Here is a 24,420-nt window from a genome sequence, read left to right on the forward strand (position 1 = left end):
TAAGACTAAATATATGAGCTAGTTAAAAAAAAAATCGTAGTACAACTATAACTGCCAACTCTCCTTGTAGACAGAAATATAAATAGCAGGCTAGTTTTGACTACATAGTTTAAGCCAGAGACAGTTTCTGAATGAAATGACATAATGACAAAACCATATTTTTTGCTAGCAAAATTGCTAGTGAACTAAGGCTCTTAAATATAAGGACACACACACACTCTAATTAAAAGCTTACCAAATCATGTTTATCAAAAATACTTTGAAGAAACAAGTATGCATGATGATTTAATTCTGTTGTGCAGTCTGGAGGAATTTTTAGCCTGTTCATTGAAAACAAAAACAAATACAGTAAGTGTTAAGTGTGTTCATGAAACACAGACTACTAAAACTCAAAATACAGACTTTTTGAATGAAAACGTTTGGTATTTGGCCTTTGCATTTAGCATTAATAATTTATCTTTAAAGAGATCAAAGCACATACTTTTTATTAGGAACGCTATAATTATGAGTGAGTGTCTTTATATTACATGATATATAGAAATATAGTAATCAGGTTTTTGTTTGGTTATTTATGGGTTTGTTTTGTGGTGTTTTTTTAACAGAAAATTATGTAGTTATGTTTTTGAAAAGAAGCCACAGAGTTGGTCAATCTTCTAACATTTTATTTAGGGATTTTCAAAAGATCTCAACTGCTTTTCTAATTTGTTGCCACATACGATAAGCAACTGCTCAGATTTATGTTCCAGTTCTGTATTAAGAGGTTTTTTTGCCATCTTTACTATAAAGGGAGAAGGCAGTACATGGTTTGGTACAACAGACAGGAGTTCTTGCTTTGTAATTTTCAGTCACATGAAGATTTTGGCTGGTAGGTCATAAGTAAGAGAGATATCTGACATAACAATGTGTTAAATAAACACACTACAATAACCCTTTCCTCCTGCCAAGGCAGGAGCCAGCATAAATTAAATGCATGTAAGATAAAGAAAGCTAAAATAAGCAATACATACGGAGGAAACAAGTACTCTGGTGTAAGCTCTAAGTCATCGTCATATCCAAAGCGACGCAAAACAGTCCAAGTTGTTTCATGCCTTCCTCGCTGAATGAAAAGTGTGTGTAGAAAAAGAAAACCTAAAAATCAAATGATGAAATCTTAAGGCCCTGAAGTGCTTTATCTGCTACAAGTATTTTTAATAGACTCTGTATCAGACTAAAAACAAAAAAGCTTGAAATATACATTCAGATTTTAAACATCCTGGGTGACATTACACCACTGTCTACACAGACTGAAGGTTCAGAAATCACGTTATTTGTAAAAGTGTCCTTCACAGAACTGTTTCCTTAAAACAACCCATTTGGTTTACTGTTGTTTGCTTCTTTCAGTACTAGCATTTTAATAGAGCTTAGCTGTCTGAAAATAAAGACAACAAAATCAACAACTTAAAATAGTAAGTCTTAGCAAGAAGCCTGGAAAGTAGTCTCATGGAAGACTGAATTTAGTTTTCCTGTACCAAAATAACTGGGTTGGATTTTTGTTCAGCAGTTTCCAGGGCTTAACGAACACTGAGATTTCACTGTTTAGTAAGGCTATGCCTTAAGATTCCCACTCTTTACAATTTCTCACAAGCCCTATTATGTATGTAAGCTCCAAAAGCGAAGCAGTTACATTGATGCTTAGGAAGAAAATGTTTTTTTTTTTTTTTTCTCCTTTCACTTTTGCCATATGCTCTGAGCAAATCTGTACAACATAGCTGTTAAAATGTTGACAGACACCACACCTTGCTGACAACTGTTGCAGCCAGTGAGCCTAGAGACAAGATAACAGATTAATCTAGGAGACAATCTCTTTTGAACCAGTATACTTATTTGGATTCCAAGCTCTATAACAAGAAGTAAGAAAGACCTTATTTTATTCACCCTGTTTAATCACCCAGCGCTTGTAGTCTAAAAGAATCAAGATAGAGATCATACTCCAAAAGACTAGCTTTTTTTATGTAAGAATGATTATCAACTGTATAAAGACACATCTTTCAAGAGTTAAATAAGGCTTACCTTTTAATGTTAACCCATTATCTGCAACTCCATCACTTAGGTTTTTCCTGACTACATTCTTTACATCTTCCAAAGCCTGAGGTGCCAACGGTGTATTAAAACAAATTCTCTAACAAAAAACCAGAAAAAGCACGTTAGGACCACTGGCACTAAGCTGGACAAACAGCATGTCCTGTTTGAAACACAGCCTTAAGTGTTCTGATAAGCTAGTAAAGGACAATCCAACTGCTTAGTGGAAATAAAGGTGTACAAACTTTATTTTATTTTTAAATACAAGTGTTGGGGCTTGTACATTTAAATAGATTTTTTTTTTGTTTTGCTCCTGAACTAAAGCTTGAACAATGGTTAGAACTAAAATTAATATTGTTTTTACAGATCCACTTTTATGCTGTACTTGAGACTTAATATTCAGACCTGATTCCCTTGCAATTCACCTTACTACTGTTCCTTCAAAAAGAATCACTTGTTTTTCCAGAATTATACAGTTCAACTATTAAGCATGGTGAAAAGATAAGCAAAAGAATTACCTGAAAGAAGTTGAGCTCTGCATCATTGAGAGTACCATCATTATCCTGATCAGAAATTCTAAAAATGCGAGTGAGTGCTTTAATACAGGCAGGTTTCATCTAAGGAGTAAAAGAAAGTTCAGTATCTTTCTAGGCTTGAATATAAAAAGATTACACTGAACGACATCGGATAGGTTAATCACATTAAAACAAATACTAGCCTTCATTTTACATTTTTAGAACAGAGACATTCATACACACATACACAGAAAGCAAGAGGAAACAAAATCCTGATCTAGCAAATCTATATCCATAACTTTAAAGCAATTATTCCACATTATAAGTCTTTCTATTCAATTATTAGAAGAGCCTCAAGTTCTTCACAAGCTGAAGGTGGCATTACTTAATTATTAGGAAAAAAAAGCAGTTCTCTAAACCCTTACTGCTACAAAAGCTTTAAAAAAAAAAAAACCCAAACAAACAAGTGAATGATTTTTTTTTTTTCCCCCTAAACATTTTTTGGTGAGGGGAAAAAAAAAAGGCCTTGCAATCCTAGTGCCTTGCAATAACAAACAGCTCTAGAACTACAGCCAGCTCTTTCTAAACAAGCACACACTATCTCTATTCACCATCTCAACTATGGCTTCAGAAGGCTTCAGACATTAAATACTGAAAATCTTCACAGGGCTCATTCATCTACATCAGGCATTTTGCATCAGGCAAAGCATTGATCATATGGACTATCTCTATGGCAAAAGAATTGCTAGGATACCTTCCGAGCGAAGGAAAACAGACAGTGGTAATTCTCTCCCAACAACTACAGTGATGATGGACTCTTCTCTTCATAGAGGTCACATAGATTGCATAGAGATTGGTTTTGGAAAACCAAAAAGATTTCAGCACAACAATTTTATTACAACATTACTAACTCATAAAGATGATTCTGATGGAAGAAATCAAAACAGGGTTATTCTCTGGTTCTCTACTTAACAAAGTAGTTGTGATTGAAGCAACTTTCCTACTGCCCAATACTACACAGGGGTTACGTTTAGAGATTTTATTTGTATTTGCCCATGAAATTATTGGTCTTTCAAAAAAACCAAAACATACTCCTTCATAATATGTTCAGCTAACTCCCCATGATACTTAAAAACCAGCCACATCACTTGTTTCTTATCCCTTTTGCCAAAGTCTCACAAGATGCTCAGAAAATTTGTTTCCCTTAAATCAAGTTTGGAGTATCTTCCCTGAAATAAATGGAATTACTGTGAAATGTATACCTAAAGGAGAACTGAACTGAACACAGGATTTCGTTCACATTACGCTTGGCTTAAAGCCATTACCAAAGCTTCTCATTTTACTTAGCAGTTCACATGGGCAACAAAAAACTGTCTTCATTGTTTTGAATGAAGAGGAAAGACAGATCAAATTGATACAACACAAAACAATCACCATGGTTCTGGAATATAATGCTTGACATTTTGGGATAGGTTGGTGGTAACAGAACACACTAAGAAATGCAAAATCCACTGAAAAGGAAAGAACAGGAATGCGATTAACTTCCCATCCCCATATTATTTGTTTTTAGAATCTACGTATAAATACCTCTTTCTCCTCTGGGCAATAAAGAGGACCAGTAGGATGTAGAACAGCTTTCTGTGCATAATAAAATAGCTCAGATATATTCTTCAAGTTTTTTGCTGAACACTGAAAGAGAAATCCTTTTACTGATTAGCTAATTTCTTGACTCTTTGGTGATTTCTTTGAAATTTAAGCAAGCACCAAACTTTTAAAGATCTAGCCCCCTCTTGTGGGTACAGTGCTGTTTTGGAAAAAAGACATCTAGCCCCTGTACCTGTTCAGTAATTAATAAAGGAGGTCTCACTACTATTTGCTGTCATACCAAGAACAGATAAATCAAAAAGTTGTATTTTGGAGAAAAAAAGAAAAAAGAGAAAAAGAGGGGCATATCCACAAGTATTAATTAAATTTCTAATACTTTGCAGGCATCTGTCTGGCTTAGTATTACATTTAAAACACTTGCTAAAGGCAAGGATGTGAGGAGGTTCTAAATATTAGAGGAATTTGGCAGTCGCATTTGACTACCTAATAGTGTATTCTTCTCTAAAGAAAAGTTACATATAAACTCACCATGATAATGACTTATGACTTCAAACATTTTGTTTAGAAAATAAATAAATCACCTTTTCTATTAAAAAGTTGCCATACATGCGTGGCAAGAATGTATTTTTTGTTACTCATTCTAATTTCAGAAAGTTTTGCATACCTCTACACAGGTTTCTATCTCTGTATATTGATTCATAATGGGAAGGATAGTTTCCATACTGCTATATTCCACTAGATCAGACTTGTTTCCAACTAATATAAGAGGCAGCCTGGAAACAAAAAAAGGTTAAGAGCTTTAAAAGACAGAGGGGTAAAAAGATCTACTTTAATTTAGCATTCTACCTCCCACCAGAAGCGATTATATTATTTTGATGATGTAAGCAAATATCACTGGCAGCCAATAGGCAAAACTAAATGATATCAGTTTTAAGTAAACTGTTTTGATATACACTTAGACAGAAATGTACTTCTTGTTGATACTGCAAAAAACACAGTTAAACACAAAAGTAACTAATCATATTGTTATTATACAAAATCAACATCACTATAAAAGCTATACAGACCATGTAGCCAAAACCAGTCATACCATGACAAATATAAACACACCTGGTAAAAGCTGCCCGTGAAATTCAAAATAAATAGCATTGCTGGCATATGTAACAGACCTACATACTTTAAATCTCTTGTTGCTTGGACTTCTTATATAAACTTTAAGTTTAGAATTTGATTTTCTTAAACAATTAACTTCCTCAACACTGTCCATTGACACCCATCGATGTGCAGCCTAATTCACACTTCTCATCTTTACTTATGCACCTGCTATCTTTGTCTGTCCTTTCATTGATGAGAGGAATCCATCGACTTGTTACCTAAAGTGGGATTAAAAACAAACATGAAAAATAGATTTTCAAATTTAATATGGCTGAAGCGTGCACAAGTTTGACTACAACTGCTACTGCTTCTTTCCCAAGGCGACACATATTTACCCACAAAGGAAGAAACAAAAACCAGAGCTGATTAATGAGCAACTTTCTCAGATGACTGAAATGGACCAGAAGCAATAATAAATCTATGTGTTCTCTTAACAGCTTGATCTCAAACACCCTCATTGCATTTTACATGTCTAACAGAGTTTTCAGCTTGACAACAATTAAGAGTGAGCAAGTTACATCTCAGGCAGTAACTGGATAAAATGTGTTACCATACCTTATCAATAGAATTCTTGTTGTTAACAGCATATACTATACAAATCACATTTGCCTAAAATGAAAAGAAAGGAAAAGCATGGAATTCCACTGTTTAGAGTCTAGAGCAATAGAGACAATTAAGAACCATACCTAACAACATCAGAGTAAGAACAGTTCCACCATTAGTCAAAAACTGTCCCCCTGACTTGTTTAAGCTCTTTGTAGCCTGAACAACGGCTTAAACCAAATAATTTATACATTGAGAAGTACCAAAAAAGCCTGTCATGCAGTCTTACGCCTGCAAAACATGCACGGCTGCTGTCTGCAGAGAGACCTATGGTACCAAGAAATCTAAACTGAAGAACGATTATTTGCAGCCTCCACTCAAGTACCAAACTAAATGCCAGAAATGGAACACAACACCATGACAGACTGTACAGAAAATGTGCAAAGGTGCTTAGAAAAACCTGAAAATAGGAAACAGAAGGAATTATAAAATTACCAAGAGTCCTGTGCTATTTGTAAATGCAATAGTACAATACGTCAGAAAGAAGCGAAATGGATCTTTTCAGGGTAGGATTATTTCTTTACAAAAACCGTCAATCCCTTGGCCTACTGATTAAAAGATATTTAGGTTCTGTCCTTTCACTTGGAAGGCCAAAACTTAAGCTCAATTCACCAACACAGTGGCAGTACCTACTTTTTTTAAATAGAGCGATGTCTACTATAGCAGAAGGCACAAAACAAACCAAAATGAAATGCCAAGCAAGAAAAAAAACAAGAGGTTTTTTTACTTCAATTCAAACTGAAGTCCATCTAATGTAGAGAATTTAATAGGAAAGATTTCCTAGAATCATAGAACCATAGGGTTGGAAGGGACCTCTGGAGATCATCTAGTCCAACCCCCTGCCAGAGCAGGGTCACCTTAGAGCAGGCTGCACAGGAACGCGTCCAGGCGGGTTTTGATGGAGACTCCCCCACCTCTCTGGGCAGCCTGTGCCAGGGCTCTGCCACCCTCAGAGGAAAGAAGTTCCTCCTCATGTTCAGGTGGAACTTCCCATGGTCAAGTTTGTGCCTGTTACCTCTTCTCCTGTCACTGGACACCACTGAAAAGAGCCTGGCCCCATCCTCCTGTCACCTACCCTTTCAGTATTTATAAATGTTGATAAGGTCCCCCTTCAGCTGTCTTTTTTCCAGACTGAAGAGACCCAAATCCCTCAGCCTTTCTTCATAAGCGAGGTGTTCCAGTCCCCTAATCATCTTGGTAGCCCTTTGCTGTCCCCTCTCCAGCAGTTCCCTGTCCTTCTGGAACCAGGGAGCCCAGAGCTGGACACAGTACTCCAGATGCGGCCTCACCAAGGCAGAGTAGAGGGGGAGGATGACCTCCCTCCACCTGCTGGCCACCCTCTTCTTGATGCACCCCAGGATGCCACTGGCCTTCTTGGCCGCAAGGGCACATTGCTGGCTCATGGTCATCCTGTTGTCCACCAGGACTCCCAGGTCTCTTTCTGCTCTCCAGTAGGTCAGCTCCCAACCTGTACCAGTGCATGGGGTTATTCCTCCCCAGGTGCAGCACCCTACACTTGCCCTTGTTGAATTTCATAAGGTTCCTTTTTGCCCAAATCTCCAACCTGTCCAGGTCTCTCTGTATGACAGCACAGCCTTCCGGTGTGTCAGTCGCCACCCCCCCGCAGCTTTGTGTCATCAGCAAACTTGCTGAGGGTGCACTCTATCCCCTCATCCAGGTCATTGATGAATATATTGAAGAGGACTGGACCCAGTACTGACCACTGGGGAACACCACTCGTCACTAACTTCCAACTAGACTCTGTGCCCCTAATCACAACCCTCTGAGCTCTGTCTTTCAACCAGTTATCTATCCACCTTACCGTCCATTCATCTAACCCACTCTTCCTAAGATTCCCTATATGCTGTGGGAGACTGTGTTGAACACCTTGCTTAAGTCAAGGTAGACCACATCTACTGCCCTCCCCTCATCTATCCATCCAGTCATGCCATCATAGAAGGCTATCAGATTAGTCAGACATGATTTCCCCTTGGTGAATCCATGTTGAGTACTCCTGATAGCTTTCTTTTCCTCCACATGCCTTGAGATGACGCCCAGAACGAGCTGTTCCATCATCTTTCCAGGGATGGAGGTGAGGCTGACCAGCCTGTAGCTCCCCGGCTCCTCCTTCTTGCCCTTTTTGAAGACTGGAATGACATTGGCTTTCCTGCAGTCCTCAGGCACCTCGCCTGTTCTCCAGGACCTTTCAAAGATGATGGAGAGCAGCCCAGCAATGACTTCCGCCAGCTCGCTCAGCACTCTCGGGTGCATCCCATTGGGGACCATGTACTTGTGAATATCTAATTGACCTAATTGATCCCTCACTCAATCCTCCTCAACCCAATTTCTCCAAAAGCAGAAGCTATTTTCTAATAAACACTAAATTACACTTACCTGTGATATTTCATGGTAAAGCTGCTCATCACTTTGCTCTGCTTCTGCATTCAATAGAATAAGACATTCATTAATACTAAACATTTTTGCCCCTTCCTGGGATTATAAGTAGGAACATAGTTCTACTAGTTCTAAACTTTTACAACAGAATACCTCATGTTAATTTTATTCCCATGTCAATGATTTATTTTTTTTAGTGAGACCAAGCTTCTGTTAACTGAATCTATGAAACACTTAATCTAATAGAAAGAAAAACTCACTCCACATAAACTTAAGCTCAAGTCCAAGGAAAAAAAATACGCATTATGTCTTTGTTCCAAATAGATAAACACACCAAAGATATTTCCTCAGCAGGGGTGGGAGAGAGAAGACAGGAAGGAATCTGCTAACATGGCCTAATTCTTGGCTGCCACTATAAGTGGTGGAAGGATTTTTCTAGCTGTGTGTCAGTTGCATATATTTATGATAGCATATGAACCCTGATACTGAGCCTATTTATCTATTCAGTAAGGTCAAGGAGATTAAAATATACCAAAAAAACAAAAAGACAAAATATGAAACTGACATAAAAGGATAAGGTGTCCAAACTTAGAAATTTAGAAAGAGATAGAATATAAGGTATGTAAAGTCTCCTGCACCTTAGTGAATTCTTCACTGAAAAAAAAATAATTTTAATTCTATGAAAGTACCCACCTTTGTCTGAACTTGTAAATATGTCCATCACACAAAGAATAGTAACTTCACTGGAACATTGCTATGAATGTCTTTCAGGGAGGAACCAACAGCAGTTCATGTTAGGCTTTGAATTAGTAGGACCAGCCATCACCATCTGATTTAGTTTTATCCCATGATTTTCTACTTTAATCTAGTCTTTTCCTACATGTAGCTGTGGTCCCGTACCAGTATGACTGTTGGCCATTGAGTTAGACAAACAATTCCATACCAAATCAGTCAAACAGTAATGGTATTGTGTAGTCCTTACCTGAATAATCTACTATGTGGGTTGGCACTCTTTCAGGGGTGACGTCAGCTGGAATAGTGATTTCTTCAGCTCGTGGTGGAACCTTGGGTTATAAAGAAACAGCAAGAAAAAGCCTTTAAAGATAATCCAGAAAATCCAGATGGTCAAAAAAAGTCATATACTGTAATACACGTGTCAATTAGTCAGCTTTAAATAGAACAGCTTTTTAGTAGTTCAAGTACTTTTGGGATTATTTTTTTTGCAATGTACTGAAAGTCACTGCTACTTTCTCATCTTTATTGATCTACTTACTGAATAAGGAACTTCCCACATGCTTTGCAGGAAAGCAATGTTGTTAAAGGATTCATTGAATAATAGTGAAAACCATAAACAAAACCTGAATTGCAATTTACTTTAAACAAAAATTTCATATAAATAAAAGTTCTAAAATTTGGGGGGTTATCAAATTCAAATGGCTCCACATTCTTCAGCAGCAGAGTAACATCAGAGTTAGCATGCCGTTATTGACAAACTAAATACTGTTTAATCTATGTTTAAAAGTTTTATTAATTTTTGCACAAGATATCCTGATCCTACTCCCGCTGAAATCAGTACAAGAACTACCCCTGCAAACAGCGCATGAGTTGTTAAACAAAAAATAAAATATTCAAGATACATCAAACAAGCATGACAAACAAAATACAAATCTCAATTTTTACATAATCATAACCTGACAACTTCCTTGCTTCTGACACAGTGCTAAACATTAAGTTCAGAAAAGCCTGCAAAGCAAAACATGATACTAATAAAAAGTGAGTTCTGCAAAATACTGTAAGATAGCTATGATTGCTGGCCATTTTTTCCAGAGAACACTAATCCATATTCAGGAAGAATCAATTGAAACCTAATTTTAATGAAAACTTCCTGCACAGCTATTTATTGCCTTTTACCTGCTGACACTGAACTTTCATGATGCTTTTGTTCTCTTTCAATAAAAAAAGGAAAAAAGAAAAGCTAATTATCAGAAGAACAGCTCTTTGTAAAGCTTTGGGCTCTACTTATATCTTCATCAAGAATGATTACTGATAACACCCACTATATTAAACACTATTTCAAAGTCCAAAATGTCTTGCATATACCCAATAGCTCTGAAGTGCATGACTGACCTGCAGGATTGTCCATGTCTCTTTCAGCACTTTATATAGGATGCAGTATTTTTTTAAAAGTTATTTCTGTAATTTCAGGCAGATTTTGTGTTACGTATAAATTATGCTTTTTCTCTCAACATGAATTTAGATCATATTCTAATTATACAGCAGGAAGAAGCTGAGAAGTGAACAGAGGCCTACAATTCATTAAATACATCAACAAAAAACCTGTCAAAGGAATGGGTCCCTGAGCAGTTTAAGAACAAACAGAAACGGGAGCTCCTTTTTCCCTGCAAGCATGGGAACTAAATTCAATTATGTTAACAATCTAATCTTGACTCATGAACTGCAGTAACCTACTGATTTGCATTAAACACAGTGCAGTGTAGATTCAAAGAGCAGCACATGATGTCTATTTTAAGACTTGTGATCAGAAGAAATAAACACTCATGTTTATATGTAAAAAGCTTAACTATTTGCAGCAGCTGCAGTTCTTTTTATGGCATAAGGAGAACTATGTGCTGCTTTTTTAAAGGAATAAAACATAGAAGTAGCTTCCTTTTTATCCTGGAAGAAAGCAGTAAGAGTTTTTGGAAATTTTTACTTCAAAAGAATCAGGAAAACATTCTTCAAAAATAGAAATAACGTCTTGCTTAATGCAAAAAATGGTTAAGTTATACAATGTGACTTTTTAATTCCTCATTCTCATTCATTCTTCAATCTACTTGCTCTTTAAATAAAACACTCCAAAAAACCTGACTGTTGTCTTCTTTCAACACCTTCCCATATACGAATCTCTAATGTTGAAATATGCTGCCAGCTATGACCAGCTTCAACTGCTTAAAAAAACCCTAACATTCTTCAAAAATTAGTTTAATTAACTATGTGAAAAACAAGAAAGGAACTTAGACAAAATTTACATTCCTCATCTTCACACAGAGATATATTTAAATTAACCTGCATCACTCTTCCAGAAGCCATCATTGTACTTTTAGGCTTTATTTTTTTTGTAAATAGGAAACATTTTAAAGTAGAGCCTATTAACTTACTCTTTCAAAAAAAATATACAACAGGATAGAAACAAAACATAGAAAACAAATAAGGATGCTCTACCTCTTCTGGAAATTCTTCACTGACAAGAGACATAATTAGTGATGTCTTCCCAACTCTGGCTGCAAAAGCATTAAAAACAGAGATTAGATAATTTTGTTTTGTTACACCCGATAGTTGTATCCCATCTTAAAATGGGAAGTATTTTCAAAACATTTTCCAACTGACTTAAAGGCTTTTTATCTGTTGTTTGAACATACTAAATATGGATGACAGCAATTCTCTCCTAATTCTTTTATTGTAAAATCTTAGGATCCATTTTACACTTCTGCATTTAATCCATAAGGGACTCAAATCCTGCTCCTACACAAAAACAGGTGTTAACCTTCATTAGCAGGTTTTAACATTAGTATAGAAAATTTAAGCAAACAAACAAAAATTCAAAACAATCTAGAAATGCATTAATACAACTTAATAAATAGAAACAAACGTGGCATACAGAAAGGAATTTAGGGATTAACTATTTTTATAGTGTTCTTGACATGATGATTGCGCTTCAGACCTAAACTACCAAGGATAAAGGCTGGACAAGAAGACATGGCTCTATCATCAATAGACAAATCCCCACAAACTAGTCTGACTACTTTGAAAGTGCAAGAGCAAAATCTCCTTGATTTAGACAAGCTAACCCTCACAAAAAAATGAAAAAAAAAAAATTCAAGCAAATCACCAACCCTTCTAAAGTAACAGTTTTCTTAATCCAAAAAGGTGATCATCTCCTTTCAATATTCAACTCTATTCAATCAAATAAATGGCTCCATTTACCTGCAAAGTTCATACTTCTGATATCACAGTTGGATTGCTTGGTTTTGAGAATCTTTAATGTGACCACTTAAAATTAAGAGTTGGTAACTTTTCTCAGGGTTCCCTTCTCTCTAAAAATCTTCATCTGTCAACTTCCCGTTCCTTTGAAAGCCTTGAAAGCCTATTCCTGCGTTATTTGTTTTCGAGACGTTTCTTAAAAAACAAAATGTTCAGATTCAAATATTACCTGGGATTGTACATTTCTGACAGGCCTCAATTCAAGCAAAAAACTCTTTCACCCTGGACGTATAGTATCTTCACTACCACGCATGTTTTACCAACCACGGCAGGGCTCGCAGTCAGAGCCTGCAGCACTATTCCTACTGAAACCAATAAGTCAACAATTGACAGAAATTGTTTTGCTGATACTACTTCATTTACATTTGTCTATTTAGTTGTATATAATTCTGTATACGGGAGGAAGAAGAGATGAAATTGTACAACTGGTATTACTGAACTGATGATCTAGTCAAAGTACATTCAGTTTATCCAAGTCTATTTTTGGCATAGTAACAAAGGGCCTTCTGACATCCAGAAATAAAAGCTTCTCTTCATCATGGTAAGTTAAAGAGTTGTTATTACACAATTATGAAAAGCAAAGAAAAAGTTACCCTAGGGAGGAAGACTTTTGTTTTCCTTAGGGAGAATAGTTGTAAGTTTTCCCCAGTGGCATTAGCTGGAGAGCAGTAAGATGCAGGTTTTGGAACAACAATATAGTTGTGTTTTCATCAAAGATACTCATATGAGCTAAAACCATAATTTACACTGCTAGGTGTCGTCCTGCATAAACTACATTTTAAGTTTTATCCTGACAGAATCGGAAGAACTTTAAAAGCTCTCCTATATCCATAGGAAAAAAGATACTTTCCTAATAGGCAAGAAAAAATATTAGATAATTACTGAAAATGGTGCTATGTGTTTTGCATCTGACCCAAGTCAGCTTTAATTTGAAACAGTGGCAAAACACGTTGGCTTTGCAGGTATAGAAATTCATTTCATTAATTTTCTATGACTGAAAATAGAATATTATGAACTGCTGGTTAGTAAAAATGCTTAGTAGTGAAAAGCTTCTGATACACCTCCTAGTGTTCTAGAGTGGTTTTTATGAAAATACATAGGTTCAAGTATAGAGATTTGGTTTATTTTGCTTGAATCTAGGTCAACCATTTGCCTTTCCAATTCTTTTTATAGTCTTAGAAACAACAGCCTAAACAATATCGGGTGACTAGCATGAAGAAAACAGCACAGCACTTTGTGATAATTAACTTGTCTTTTTCTCCTATGTAAGTATTTTAGGTCATGCTGCATAAAATAACACACTGAATATATTCTGAAAGTTATCGGCTATTAAAAATCTATGTTTGCACTGTGAATACTAGGACTAAAACAACCTTAAATCTAAAATGTAGACCACTGGGGATGAAAAAGGCTGTGTTTTAGAAGAGGCTTACAACAAAAGGCCTTTACGTGGTATTTCAGAGTCTGAACCTGACAGTCTGCTGTTATCATCTAACAAGTATTAACATGGTCTAGAATAACTTGTGGTTTCAGACTGACATATATAAAACACATGTATACAAAACAGTACTGTATAACTGACAAGTTTTATTGATTTGTAAAACAAATTTCTCCCTTCTATTTGTTACAATTCCATCAAAAATGTAATATAAAGATGCTCACAGCCTCCGATGTGTGCCATGTACTATACATTGCTATATTTAAGAGACCTGTATCTTTGAAATTTTCAGTTGAACACACTGTGAACCTAACTGCCAAATCAAAGCACCTGTTACACCTGTACTTAAACCACTGTAACAGAGCCCATTGAGAACCCACCATTGCTAAAGAAAGTAAGGTAAATTAGGCATACATTCTGAAGAGGAATTCACCTGTGTATTTAAATGCACAAATATGTTGTATTTACAAGACACAGTCTTGTAAAACTAGACAAATACAAGCTTAATGAGTTAACTCTTTCTGCACAGTACCATCACCCTGAAGATTCCTCGATAAAGAAGTCACAGACATCTTTCCAGACAGTATAGACAGAGCCAAGCCACACTATAAAATAATGCATAAACTGTACTATAAATATGTATGAGGCATTCAATTCTCAGAAAGCTTCGTCAGTAGTACTACATTACATTCTTGGTATAATTAGGTAATTTTACTAATAACACTTGGTAATTACTCTGTATTCTTTTCCTGTGAGGAACTTCAGTGCACTTTACAAACTAACAAAACAGAACCTCCCTGCTGCTATTTACATCAGTAAGAAGCTGTATCTTTGAAAGCCTAGTCACTTACTTGGGTATTTTAAGGACATGATTTTAGGAACACATAAAAAAACCACAGACTCACTGTAACTTTGGCACGCACATAAGTATGTGCTGTTTATTCAAGGTCACACAGCAAGTTAGTGGCAGAAGCAGGGACCTGGCTCCCTGGCCCTGTCCTAGCCACAAGTCCATAATACCCGACTGACAACCACTCAGAACACATCTGGCCACTGATTTCCAAATCCAGTAAATAAAAAAAGATATAAATTAGGTTTCAAAAAAAAAAAAAAAAAGTTTAAACAGGGCAACACAGGGCAAGAATTTCATGCCGGTCATGCTTGGGAGGTCCAAGCAGAACACCAACTCCGCAAACGCACTTCCATACTCAGTATCCCGCCAAGGGACGGCGAGAAGCAGGGAGCTCCCAGCTCCCGGCCGAGCACCCACCGGCGCCTCCCGCTCGCCGCTGTCACCGCGCACGGAGCGGCCACGGAGCACCCGGCCCCGACTGCCGCCAGCCATGCAGGGCCGGAGCTCCGCTCCTCGCCCGGCCGCTCTGGGCCGGCCTCCCTGCCCCGAGGCGACGGAGCCCGGGCAGGGAGGAGGGCGATGTGACAGCCTGTAGCACGGCGGCAGCGGCTCTCCCTCACCCCAGGGCCCCTCGCCCTGCCCCGCAGCCTAGGTCCCCGCCCTGTCCCGCAGCCGGCCCGGCCCTTCCGGCACTCACGTTCTCCCACCAGCAGGATCCTCACGTCCTTCTTCATGGCCGCGCTCGCAGGCCCCGCCGCGGGGCGGCTCACATTGGGCTCGGAGGGGGAAGCGGAGCCGCCGCGGCCTACGGGCCCCTCACGCCGCAGCCCCCCCGCGCGCTCTGCTTCCTCCTACGGCGGCTCGCGAGGGACAAGCGCGGAAGCGGCGGCGGCGCGCGCCTGCGCGGGACGGTGCGGGCCGCGCGCCGCCCTGAGGCGAGTCGTGCCGCCGGGGCGCGGAGGGAGAGAGCGGGGTGAGGGGTGCCCCTGGAGGGCTGTGCGGGAAGAAACCCAGAGCCAAGGGGCACTGCAGCGGGTCCGTGCCCCCGCGGCCCCGATCCGGGGTGCCGACCGCCGCCGCCATCCGTTTGTTTTTCGTCATTTCTCCCCCGGTCCCTCCCCTGCCCGGCTGCAGGGATGCTGGGGGGAGCCCCGTCGCCCGGCAGTGCCTGCAGCTGCTCCTTCCTTCTCTCCGGGTTTATATACGTTAGATACATTTATATATAATAGTTACATATTAAAAAAAAAACAAAAAGGGGGGAGAAAAGACTGGCTAGAAGCTCTCATGGGCTGATGCCCTCCCCAGCAGAGTGTGTGTGTCCCCTAGAAATAAGAATAAAACGTAGAAAATGGCTGCAGTGCATTTCTAGGGGAGTCTCCACTCCCAAGGCCCTGGTCCAGAGCCCCCCAATTCCTCCCCACCCTCCCGCCCCCCCGTGTCTATTACAAAAGTGGAAAGGTGAATACCAGAGATTTTGCAATAAGGGAGGTGCTAGATGTTGGATCTGTATTTTGGAACAGATACCCGGTTTGCAGGATCTGGTTTTATGACTTGCAGAACATAGAAAGTTGCAGAATTTGACGCTAATAGCTATGACTTCCTATTTACACTTTGAAGAAGTGCCTTAAGGCTTTAATTTTTTCACCTTTAGTGCAACCTCCAGACTTGCCTCAGGAGACAAGTGTCTGCTCATTACCTCCGGCATCTGCAGCTAAAAATCCAGAAGCCATGATTTCAAGCCAGCTTTCCCAGTGTAAGTATGCAAGCCAGCGGGACTCTTCAGTCACAATATTCAAGGGACTACGAGACACGGGATTTGCTGAAGAAAACTCTACTTACAAACATCAGCAGGAGATCTGGCTGTTTACCCGAAGAGGCGAAACACAGTGAAGTCACGATGAATTCATCAGTTATTGCAGCATAATGCGATACTATACTTGACTGCACATGCGAGAGAAAAAGGATCAGAAACCTGTTGGGTGGAGGGATAGGAGCCGCGCTGTGGCTTGAGCTGGCTGCAGCGTCTGCCTTGGTGTACGGGCAGTTACTGCACCTCGCTGACCTTTGCTGTGTGAAGCCGTAATGACTCCATGTATTGTCTGAATTCTGTATCATTTTTACAGAACTATTTTTACAGTCAACACAGAGCACTACAGCTGTAGCTGAAAACATAAAACAAATGTTTTTGCTGATCAAATGTGCAAGAACATGTCCCAGTGAACAGATGACTATGTCAGTTCTATTGAGGGAAGCGTCCCATTTATTATTGGCAAATTTTTTAGTAAGACTGTGGTTAGGAATAAGATCCGTCCTGTAAGGCAGCAAGTACCTTCCCCTTCGCACCGGAGTGCGTGAGTCTGTCATGGCTGTTTCCTCAGTTGTGCCTGTTAAATGTTTCCGTGTGCTCAGGATGCAGTCATTGGTGCTTGGTTGAGGATTTCTGCTGATGTGCAGGATTGAACTTTGGTGAAAGCTTATTGTGTGACTGTTGGTTTTATTTCTGTTTTGAGTAGGGATGCACATCCACTGTTATTTAGGATGCATGTAAATACTGAGGGATCTGTCTTCACGTTGCCTGCAGGTGAGAATGTTTTCCTTTCTCTCTTCTAGGGGCAGCTGATGTGACTTTTGATGTCAGAAGAGTATATGAGCGCTTAGCGATCGCAGCCCAGAACAGGACAGTAACGGTTTCCAGCTCCCCGACTGATTACAAGCCATCGCCCAACAGATTCTGCATCAGCCAAGTGACGTGTTCCCAGAGCTTCTCTGCGGGGTGCCACTACTGGGAAGTAATCACCAACGCCAGCGATGGGTGGGCTGTTGGAGTTGCTCATGAAATTATTGGAAAAAGGGACAAATTAGGAAGAACGGAGCATTCCTGGTGTGTAGAATGGCTAGGTTCCAAAAAGCAGCTGTCAGCATGGCATAGAGATCAAGAAACATTATAGTGTTGGGAGGAGAGGGAGAAGTGGCTACGTGGCCCTGCTCGCCCCATCACCCCCATGGGGTTGGTCCCACCACATCGAGTCCCAGCATCAGGTTGTTCTTGTCTGCTTCCACCTTCGCCATTAGGGAGTCCGCTCCGAGGTGGGACGGGTGACAATGGACAATGCAGCGTCCCCGTTGGTAGGTGGCTCTGGGGGGCGGGGCGTCGCCTAGCAACAGGGGACGCTGCATTGTCCCTTGTCACCCATCCCACTGGTGCGACCACTCTGCTTCGAGGAGCCAGCAGAGGAGGAGGAGGAAGAAGAGGAGGAAGAGGAAGACAAAGGCTTCAGCTGCCCATCCCTTCCACCCATCCCGGGTGCCCCCTCAGGCAGAAAGGTTCCCATCCCCCTCAGGTGCCTCCATGGCTTTGGGCAGGGCAGCAGCCATGGCCCAGCTCAGCCTGTACCAGCTGCTGGACGAGGCCATCGGGACGCCCGAGCTCGGGGCAGTCAACTTCATGGCGTTGCGCAGCCTGCTGCTCACCATGCTTGGGCACCTGGGCCTGCGGGACCTGCCCGCCCAGAAGCAGGGGGACAGCCTGACCCTGCTCTGGGAGGGGGACCAGCCTGCAGAGGCACCCCCTGTGCTGGAGAAGGAGGGCGACAGGGCCCAGGACAGGGGGCAGCAGCCCCAGGAACTGGGGGAGTGGCTGCCTGGGAAGGACTTGCTCCAGGAGAGCACGAGCAGCCCCCAGCTGGCCTCTGTGGCCACCGATGTAGGGTGGATGAAGGACAAGATCAAAGCGAACGAGAGCAGCATCTGCAAGGTAGAGGCTCTTGCTGATCCCCGGGGTGCTCCCCTGCAAGACACCCCATCCTCTGGGGTCCACACCACCGTTGTGCTGCCCTTAGACCAAGGTCTGGTGTAAGCTTGAGCTGAGGGTGGCACATGGGGCTTCAGTGAAGGAAAGGGGTGAAGTTTTGGGGAAGAAAAGCTGGGGCTGAAATGCTGCTCCGGTTGCTCTGGGTCTTCCCCACGTTGCTGTCAGCTGGTCGTGGTGGGGCCGATACCCAGTGAGTCCCTGGTGCCCTTGGCTCCCTTGTGTGGAGGCTCGGCACCCTGGAGGTCCGGCCCCACCACCCTTTCAACCCATCTTTTCCTTGCTCCTGACCTTCAGCCAGTACCATATCCACTCCTGGGGCAGCTGAGAGGCTCCATCAACACCTCATGGGCCTCATCTCCCACCACAAATCCCCTGGGCTTGCCGACGGGCTAAAGCCAGCACTGGTGGAGACCAGAGAGGGGCCTCACCCTGCATGGTGCTGAGCCACTAGTGACCATGCATTGCCAGAGCATCCCCTGTGGGGAGAAATAAGCTCAGGCTGCAGGAAAGAGCCACTGTCAGCACTGCTGGGCCAGGTCCTGCCAGGGCTGGGACACCGCGGGAGATGGCAGCAGGGAGGGTTCCCCGGCAGCTGGAGATGATGGTGGCCACTTTGTTAGCAGTGGCTGCTGCTGCCCTGGCCAGGCTGTGCTCAAGGGGGCTGCAGCAGCTCTTTGCCCTTTGGATGGGCTGCAGGGATCTCACTGGGGGCCTGGCAGGGGCAGCAGGGCTGGGGGCGTCCCTGCTGAGCTGGGCCGTGCAATGGGCCCCCCTGGGGCAGGGGTGGGGGTCTCTGGGGAGCTGCTGCCCCATCTCAGCTGTTGAAGATGTGATGGATGGGACGTGCTGCCCGCGCTGCCCTGCCAGCCTGGCACTGCCCCCCGGCTCCGGGCAGGCCACAGCGGCGGCAATGGTCCTGGTCCCCAGGGACCCTCTCCTGGGGCTCACCCCCACCACCCCTTTCTGCCAGGCCACAGCTCTCTCCGAGGAGCTCCTTGAGGAGATCGGTGCAATGAAGGAGGCGCAGTCCCACCTGGAAGAGGAGCTCCGGGCGATGCAGGAGGCACTCGGCTTGGTGAGCTGCCACCAGTGCCCCGAGGGGGAGCTGGGCCCTCGCCCCCTCCCTGCCCCTCACCCCATCACCACCCCAGCTCCTGCCCTGTGGCCATCAGCCCTCCCTGTCCCCCAGCAGGAAGGGCACCAGGAGGGCAGAGTGGGAAGGATGTCCCAAGGAGGGGAGCAGAGCAGCTCAGCCACCCCCACCCAGAGCTCCCCACCCTCTGCCCGCCAGCACGGCCCCAGGGAGGGCAGAAACGGGCACCGCTGCCTGCAGGTCAGGCTGGGTCTAGAAGGAACTGTGGGCATCAACCAAAGGGATGCTCAGGCACTTTGGAACCAAAGAGCCATAAAAAAAGACACGTGGGAGCTGGGAAGGAGGGAGATAAAGCTCTGCCCTGGGCAACACAGCCACAGCCCCCAGGCACAGCCCTTCCCAGCGCCCCTCTCTCTTGTGCCCAAGGCAATGTGGGGATGCTCCTTTTAAATCCGCTCCCACAGCCAGACTGGTGTCCCTGTCCTCTCCCTGCTCCAGGGGAAACTCCAGGACGCCGCCAGCCAGCTGCCAGGCCTCCATCACAAGAAGTGTCGTGGTGAAGTATGGCCGCGGGGGGTCCTGGATCCTGCACTGAGACAGGAGGTAGCTGTGTCCCCAGCTCCCCTGGGGGGACCATCCCTCCTGTGCTGGGGCATGGTCCATGGGTGGTGGGTGCTGGGCAGTGATGCTGGGGGGTCCTGTCCCCAAGGGTGCCGTCCCTCCCAGCTACATGGCCGGGCTGACCCCTTGATCCTTTCCTTCCCCAGAAAAGCCTGAAGGAAATGTGGAGCCTCAGCCCAGTCCCGGAGGAGGTGCGCAGCATGGTGGGCTGGGAGGTGCTGGGGGGTGGCTCGCCTGGTGGGCAGCGAAGCAGAAGGGGGAGGAGGAGGGGGCAGATCCCAGCATTTGGCACTGTGAGATGGTTTCCAAATCCCGCCGGGGGCTGCTGCTCCTGAAACGCCAGCGCAGCCCATTGGGCTGGGAAGCGGGTCTGGGCAGCAGGCCTGGAGCACCGAATGCCCTTGCTGGAGAGCAAAAGGCCTCGCTGCCGTGGCCCGGGGAGTCAGGGAGGGTTTGCCGCTCCCCAGGCTCGACTGCTCAGACGCTGCCGGCCCAGAGGCCAGCAAAGCACTAAGGGGGCTGGGGAGGTTGCGGGAGGCTGTGGCCATGGGCCCCGGGGCTCTGTGTGTGGGGGGCAGCCTTTGCCTTGGGGCTCTCGTGGTGTCCTTGAGTTTGGCCCCGTGAGGCGGTGCCTTGGAGACAGGCAGTGGGGACATGGCGGGGGGGCCTGGGGTCTGTCCTTGCCGCTGCATGGCTGCCTGTAAACCTGCTCCCCTTTGCCTCCTCTTCCCAGGAGGGCAGTGGGAGCCTTTCTTCCCCCACCGAGTCCCCCCAGGCGGATGTGGACACCCAGCACGGGGCAAGCTTCATGCCGGGGATGGAGGAACCATGGGTGCAACCTGTGCCCAGCACAAGCAAGGGGGCTGCAGGGACACAGCCTGGCTCCGAGGAGATGCAAGCAGGGACACACAGAAGAGCACCAGTGAGCCCTGAGAAGGCGGCAGGCGCTCCTTCAGATGGGAAGAGCATTTATGAAGCCAGCGCCACAACCCCCAGGATGCAGCCAGGGTCCCCTGGCTCTCAGAGCACCACCCCAGGGATGCAGCCAGGGTGCCCCAGCGCACAAATCACCACTCCAGGGATGCAGCCAGCATTCCCTGGCATTAAGACCACCACCAAAGAGGAACAGCCAGGGTCCCCTGGCACCTGGACTGCCAGCCCAGGGGTGCAGCTAGGATCCTTCGGCATGTCCCGTTTGCAAGAGCCAGCAATGCCCTGGGGGTCCTCAGCCTCCAGCGGTGCCTCTGGCCATGGCATGAAGATGGTGGAGGCTCTCCGCCAGTCTGGGCAGCTTGGCCACCCGAAGGAGCAGGTGGTCCACCTGGAAGCCACCAAGTCAGACCACGCCGAGCGTGAGCAGACGCACCTGCTCTTCCCAGAGGGAGGTAGGAACCCTGAGGGGGCTGGTGGGGGGTGTTTAGCATGGGAACACCCTGGGCTGGGTGCTCATCATGCTCAGAGCCTGGCCCCAAGGCCAAGACCCCCTCACTGACAGCATGTCCCCTTGGACCATGTCCCTCTAGATGACAACAGCATTGCCTTCCAGGGTCAGGTGTCCTCCCAGCAAAGCCTCGCCAGCGAGCTGCAGGAAGTGAAGGAGAAAGTGAGCCGGTGGCAGTGCCTGAGGGGGCTGCAGGGATGCCAGGGGGGATTTGGAGAGGGAGGGGGCAGGCAAAGGGCCCCCCCAACAAAGGGAGAGCACGGGGTGTCATGCCCTGACTCTGCCACCACCGCTGTTCCCAGATCAGGCAGCTGGAGGTTGCCCTTGGAAAGTTGTGGGTGGCTGGAGCGGACTGGAGAGCAGATGGCAGCGACCAGATTGCCCTGCAATTGGGGTAAAAGGATGGGAGAGGGTTTGCTACCCCATGGGGCTGCAAGGGAGCCCAGTGGCTGGGAGCATCCCAGTTTGGGGGGCGAGGGACTCCCCCCTGAGTGGCCCCGATGAGGCTAAGCCTGCCTGTGCGCCCATCTTGCTGGTCAGGTCCATGCTGCAGGAGATAAAGCGAGAGGTGTTGGAGCTGAAGGACCTGGGACTGCAGGAGTTAAAGCAAGAGGTGTTGGAGCTGAAGGACCTGGGACTGCAGGAGTTAAAGCGAGAGGTGCTGGAGCTGAAGGACCTGGGACTGCAGGAGTTAAAGCAAGAGGTGTTGGAGCTGAAGGAGCTGGAATTACAGAAGATAAAGCGTGAGCTGAAGGAGCTGGGAGAACACCAGGACATGACCAAGGCCACGCTGAAGCAGCAGGTGACAGAGATGGCCGAGCAGATGCAAGCTCAGGTGAGGTCTAGGGGGAGTGCTCCCACTGCCCGCCAGCTGGGTGGGGGAGTCCTGGCAGGGTTCCTGGCCACATCCCCTGGCTGGCTGCCTTGGCTTGTTGGCTGCATCCATTCCACCTCAGAGCCGATTGCTTCTCCCCTTCCTGCAGCAGGACAAGCTCAAGGTGATGGAGAATGCAGGACAGGAGCAGGCAGAGGCGCAGGCAGCATGCCCTGCCTGCTGTGGGGACACCGGAGCGCAGGTGGGGCAGCTCCTGCAGCGCTACGAGAAGCTCCAGGAGGTGGTGGACTCCCTAATGTCCCGGCAGGCGGTGGGCAAGGTGGTGAGGCAGCTGCCGAAGCAGAGCCAGGTAGGGAGATGCCAGCATGGGGGGCTTGGGAGGGGGCTGCCGGGACTCCCCTGTCTGGTTGTGCTTTGCTGTAACATGGGGGACCCCTCACTGCTCCCCAGACTGGCTTGTACAAGTCAGCAGCACAGAAGGAAATGAAAGCCTTGGTGCAAATGTCCTGCTGGCACTGAGAGCCTTTGGCCACCGGCCAAGTAACCTGGGTCTATCCCCACAGGGCAGCCAGTCCCCCCTTGCACAGCACCGCCTTGTCATCTTCCTCCCTGCAGCAGGATGAGGAGGTGCTGAAGCGCGTCCAGGCCACCCTTGTGCAGGTGCAAGGGAGCTACGAAAAGCTCAGCTCCGTCGTGGGGAACCTCCTGCGTGACAGTCAGTGGCAGCAGCAAGATACCGAGGTAGGTGGCTGAAAGCCCCACGGGGTCAGAGCATCCTCCAGGCAGAGCCTGGGCACCACAAGGGATTTGTCCCTTTCCCGGAGGTTTTTAAGAGGGGTGGGAGATGGGGGGTGCTGAGCTGGCCGGGAGGCAGCTCCGACGCTGCCGTGGCATCATGGGGTGCTTTCTGTGTTGGCAGGCTCTGTTCCAGTCCCTGGAGAAGCTGGTGAAGGGGAAAGCGGACAAGAATGACCTGATGCTGGGACACGATGTGGTATGGCCTCGAGGGTCCCCAGCACCAGCCAAGCGGGTCCCAGGCAGGGTGACAATCACCCCTTGTCCCTTGGGTGCTTGGTGGCAGAACCTGCCGGGGGGAGGGAAGATTTCCAGACTGGCTGCAGGTCCATTGCCAGGTCCCTCTGTCTCCCCACGGGTCGCTTTGGCTGCTGGCACCAGCCCCATGGGGGTGACGGGGCGAGCAGGGCCACGTAGCCACTTCTCCTTCTCCTCCCAGCACGAGCTGGCCCTGCCTAGGCTACCTTCGTCCTTTCCTCACCACTCTCCTGCCTTTCCCTCTTGCTAGAAAGCAGACAAAAACACCCTGGCTGGCAAAGTCAACCGCAGCGAGTTCGACACAAGGATGGAGCGGCTGACTGAGATGCTCGAGGAGATGCTGAGCCGGCAGATGGGCCAGGAGAAGGTCCAGCAACAGCTTAGTGAAGAGGTGGCCTCCAAGGTGAGGGGTGTCTCATCTCTGCCATGCAAAACTTGCGTCTTCAGGGCTTGGCATCCCTCTGAGGATCCCTCTGCCAGCTGTCCCAGCCGCGGACTGATGTCCCATCCCGGGGCAGCTGGCTGAGGGTGGGCACCTGTCCACAGCTGTACCGCCAGGGGCTGGGGGCTCTGCAGAAGCAGCTGGAGGGCACTGGGAGAGCAACCTGAAGCTGCTCCAGAAGGGCTCACAGGCAGGGGCTGATGATGCAGCTGGGATTAAGAAGTGAGTACAATGGGGACAGCGGCGGCTTCAGGGACACCTCGCTGCTGCCTGCGAGCTGCCTGCCTGTGTGCCCCCCAGGAGCTCACCCAGCCCTTTTCTCCCCACTCCAGCCCGCTGCTGACCCATTTCCACTGCCTGTCCTGCGACCGGCCCCTCCACATGTCGGTGCCTGGCCCGTGAGTAGCACCCGGCACTGTGGGCGGGAGGGGGGGGGCGATGGGTGCTGGCAGTGCCCCACTG

General features: G+C 45.9%; 2 protein-coding genes across 9 annotated transcripts in view; one reads left to right on the plus strand and one right to left on the minus strand.

The window, feature by feature from the left end:
- RHOT1 (ras homolog family member T1) overlaps positions 1 to 15,535 on the minus strand; it is a 28,636-nt gene extending 13,101 nt beyond the window's left edge. For 2 of the 8 annotated variants that reach the window (XR_008469365.1, XM_054221252.1), the window contains exons 1-12: positions 15,360 to 15,534; positions 11,553 to 11,611; positions 9,313 to 9,394; positions 8,331 to 8,374; positions 5,889 to 5,942; positions 5,499 to 5,551; positions 4,843 to 4,951; positions 4,161 to 4,262; positions 2,577 to 2,675; positions 2,050 to 2,158; positions 1,008 to 1,128; positions 236 to 320 (exon numbers count right to left, since the gene is read on the minus strand). Coding sequence is in view for 7 of the 8 variants with exons in the window: in XM_054221252.1 (XP_054077227.1) it covers positions 236 to 320; positions 1,008 to 1,128; positions 2,050 to 2,158; positions 2,577 to 2,675; positions 4,161 to 4,262; positions 4,843 to 4,951; positions 5,499 to 5,551; positions 5,889 to 5,942; positions 8,331 to 8,374; positions 9,313 to 9,394; positions 11,553 to 11,611; positions 15,360 to 15,396 (954 nt within the window). In the remaining variant the exon portion in view is untranslated. The other 6 variants (XM_054221249.1, XM_054221248.1, XM_054221253.1 and 3 more) reach the window with 5 other exon arrangements.
- Positions 15,536 to 16,130: 595 nt separating this feature from the next.
- Positions 16,131 to 18,084, plus strand: LOC128917789 (E3 ubiquitin-protein ligase RNF135-like). The gene is made up of 2 exons (XM_054221280.1): positions 16,131 to 16,415; positions 17,273 to 18,084. Exons 1-2 carry the CDS (start codon positions 16,391 to 16,393, stop codon positions 17,608 to 17,610), a joined length of 363 nt encoding a protein of 120 aa, XP_054077255.1. The 5' UTR covers positions 16,131 to 16,390; the 3' UTR covers positions 17,611 to 18,084.
- The last annotated feature ends 6,336 nt before the right edge of the window (positions 18,085 to 24,420 follow it).

Source organism: Rissa tridactyla, chromosome 15, assembly GCF_028500815.1.
Source record: "Rissa tridactyla isolate bRisTri1 chromosome 15, bRisTri1.patW.cur.20221130, whole genome shotgun sequence".
NCBI lineage: Eukaryota > Metazoa > Chordata > Aves > Charadriiformes > Laridae > Rissa > Rissa tridactyla.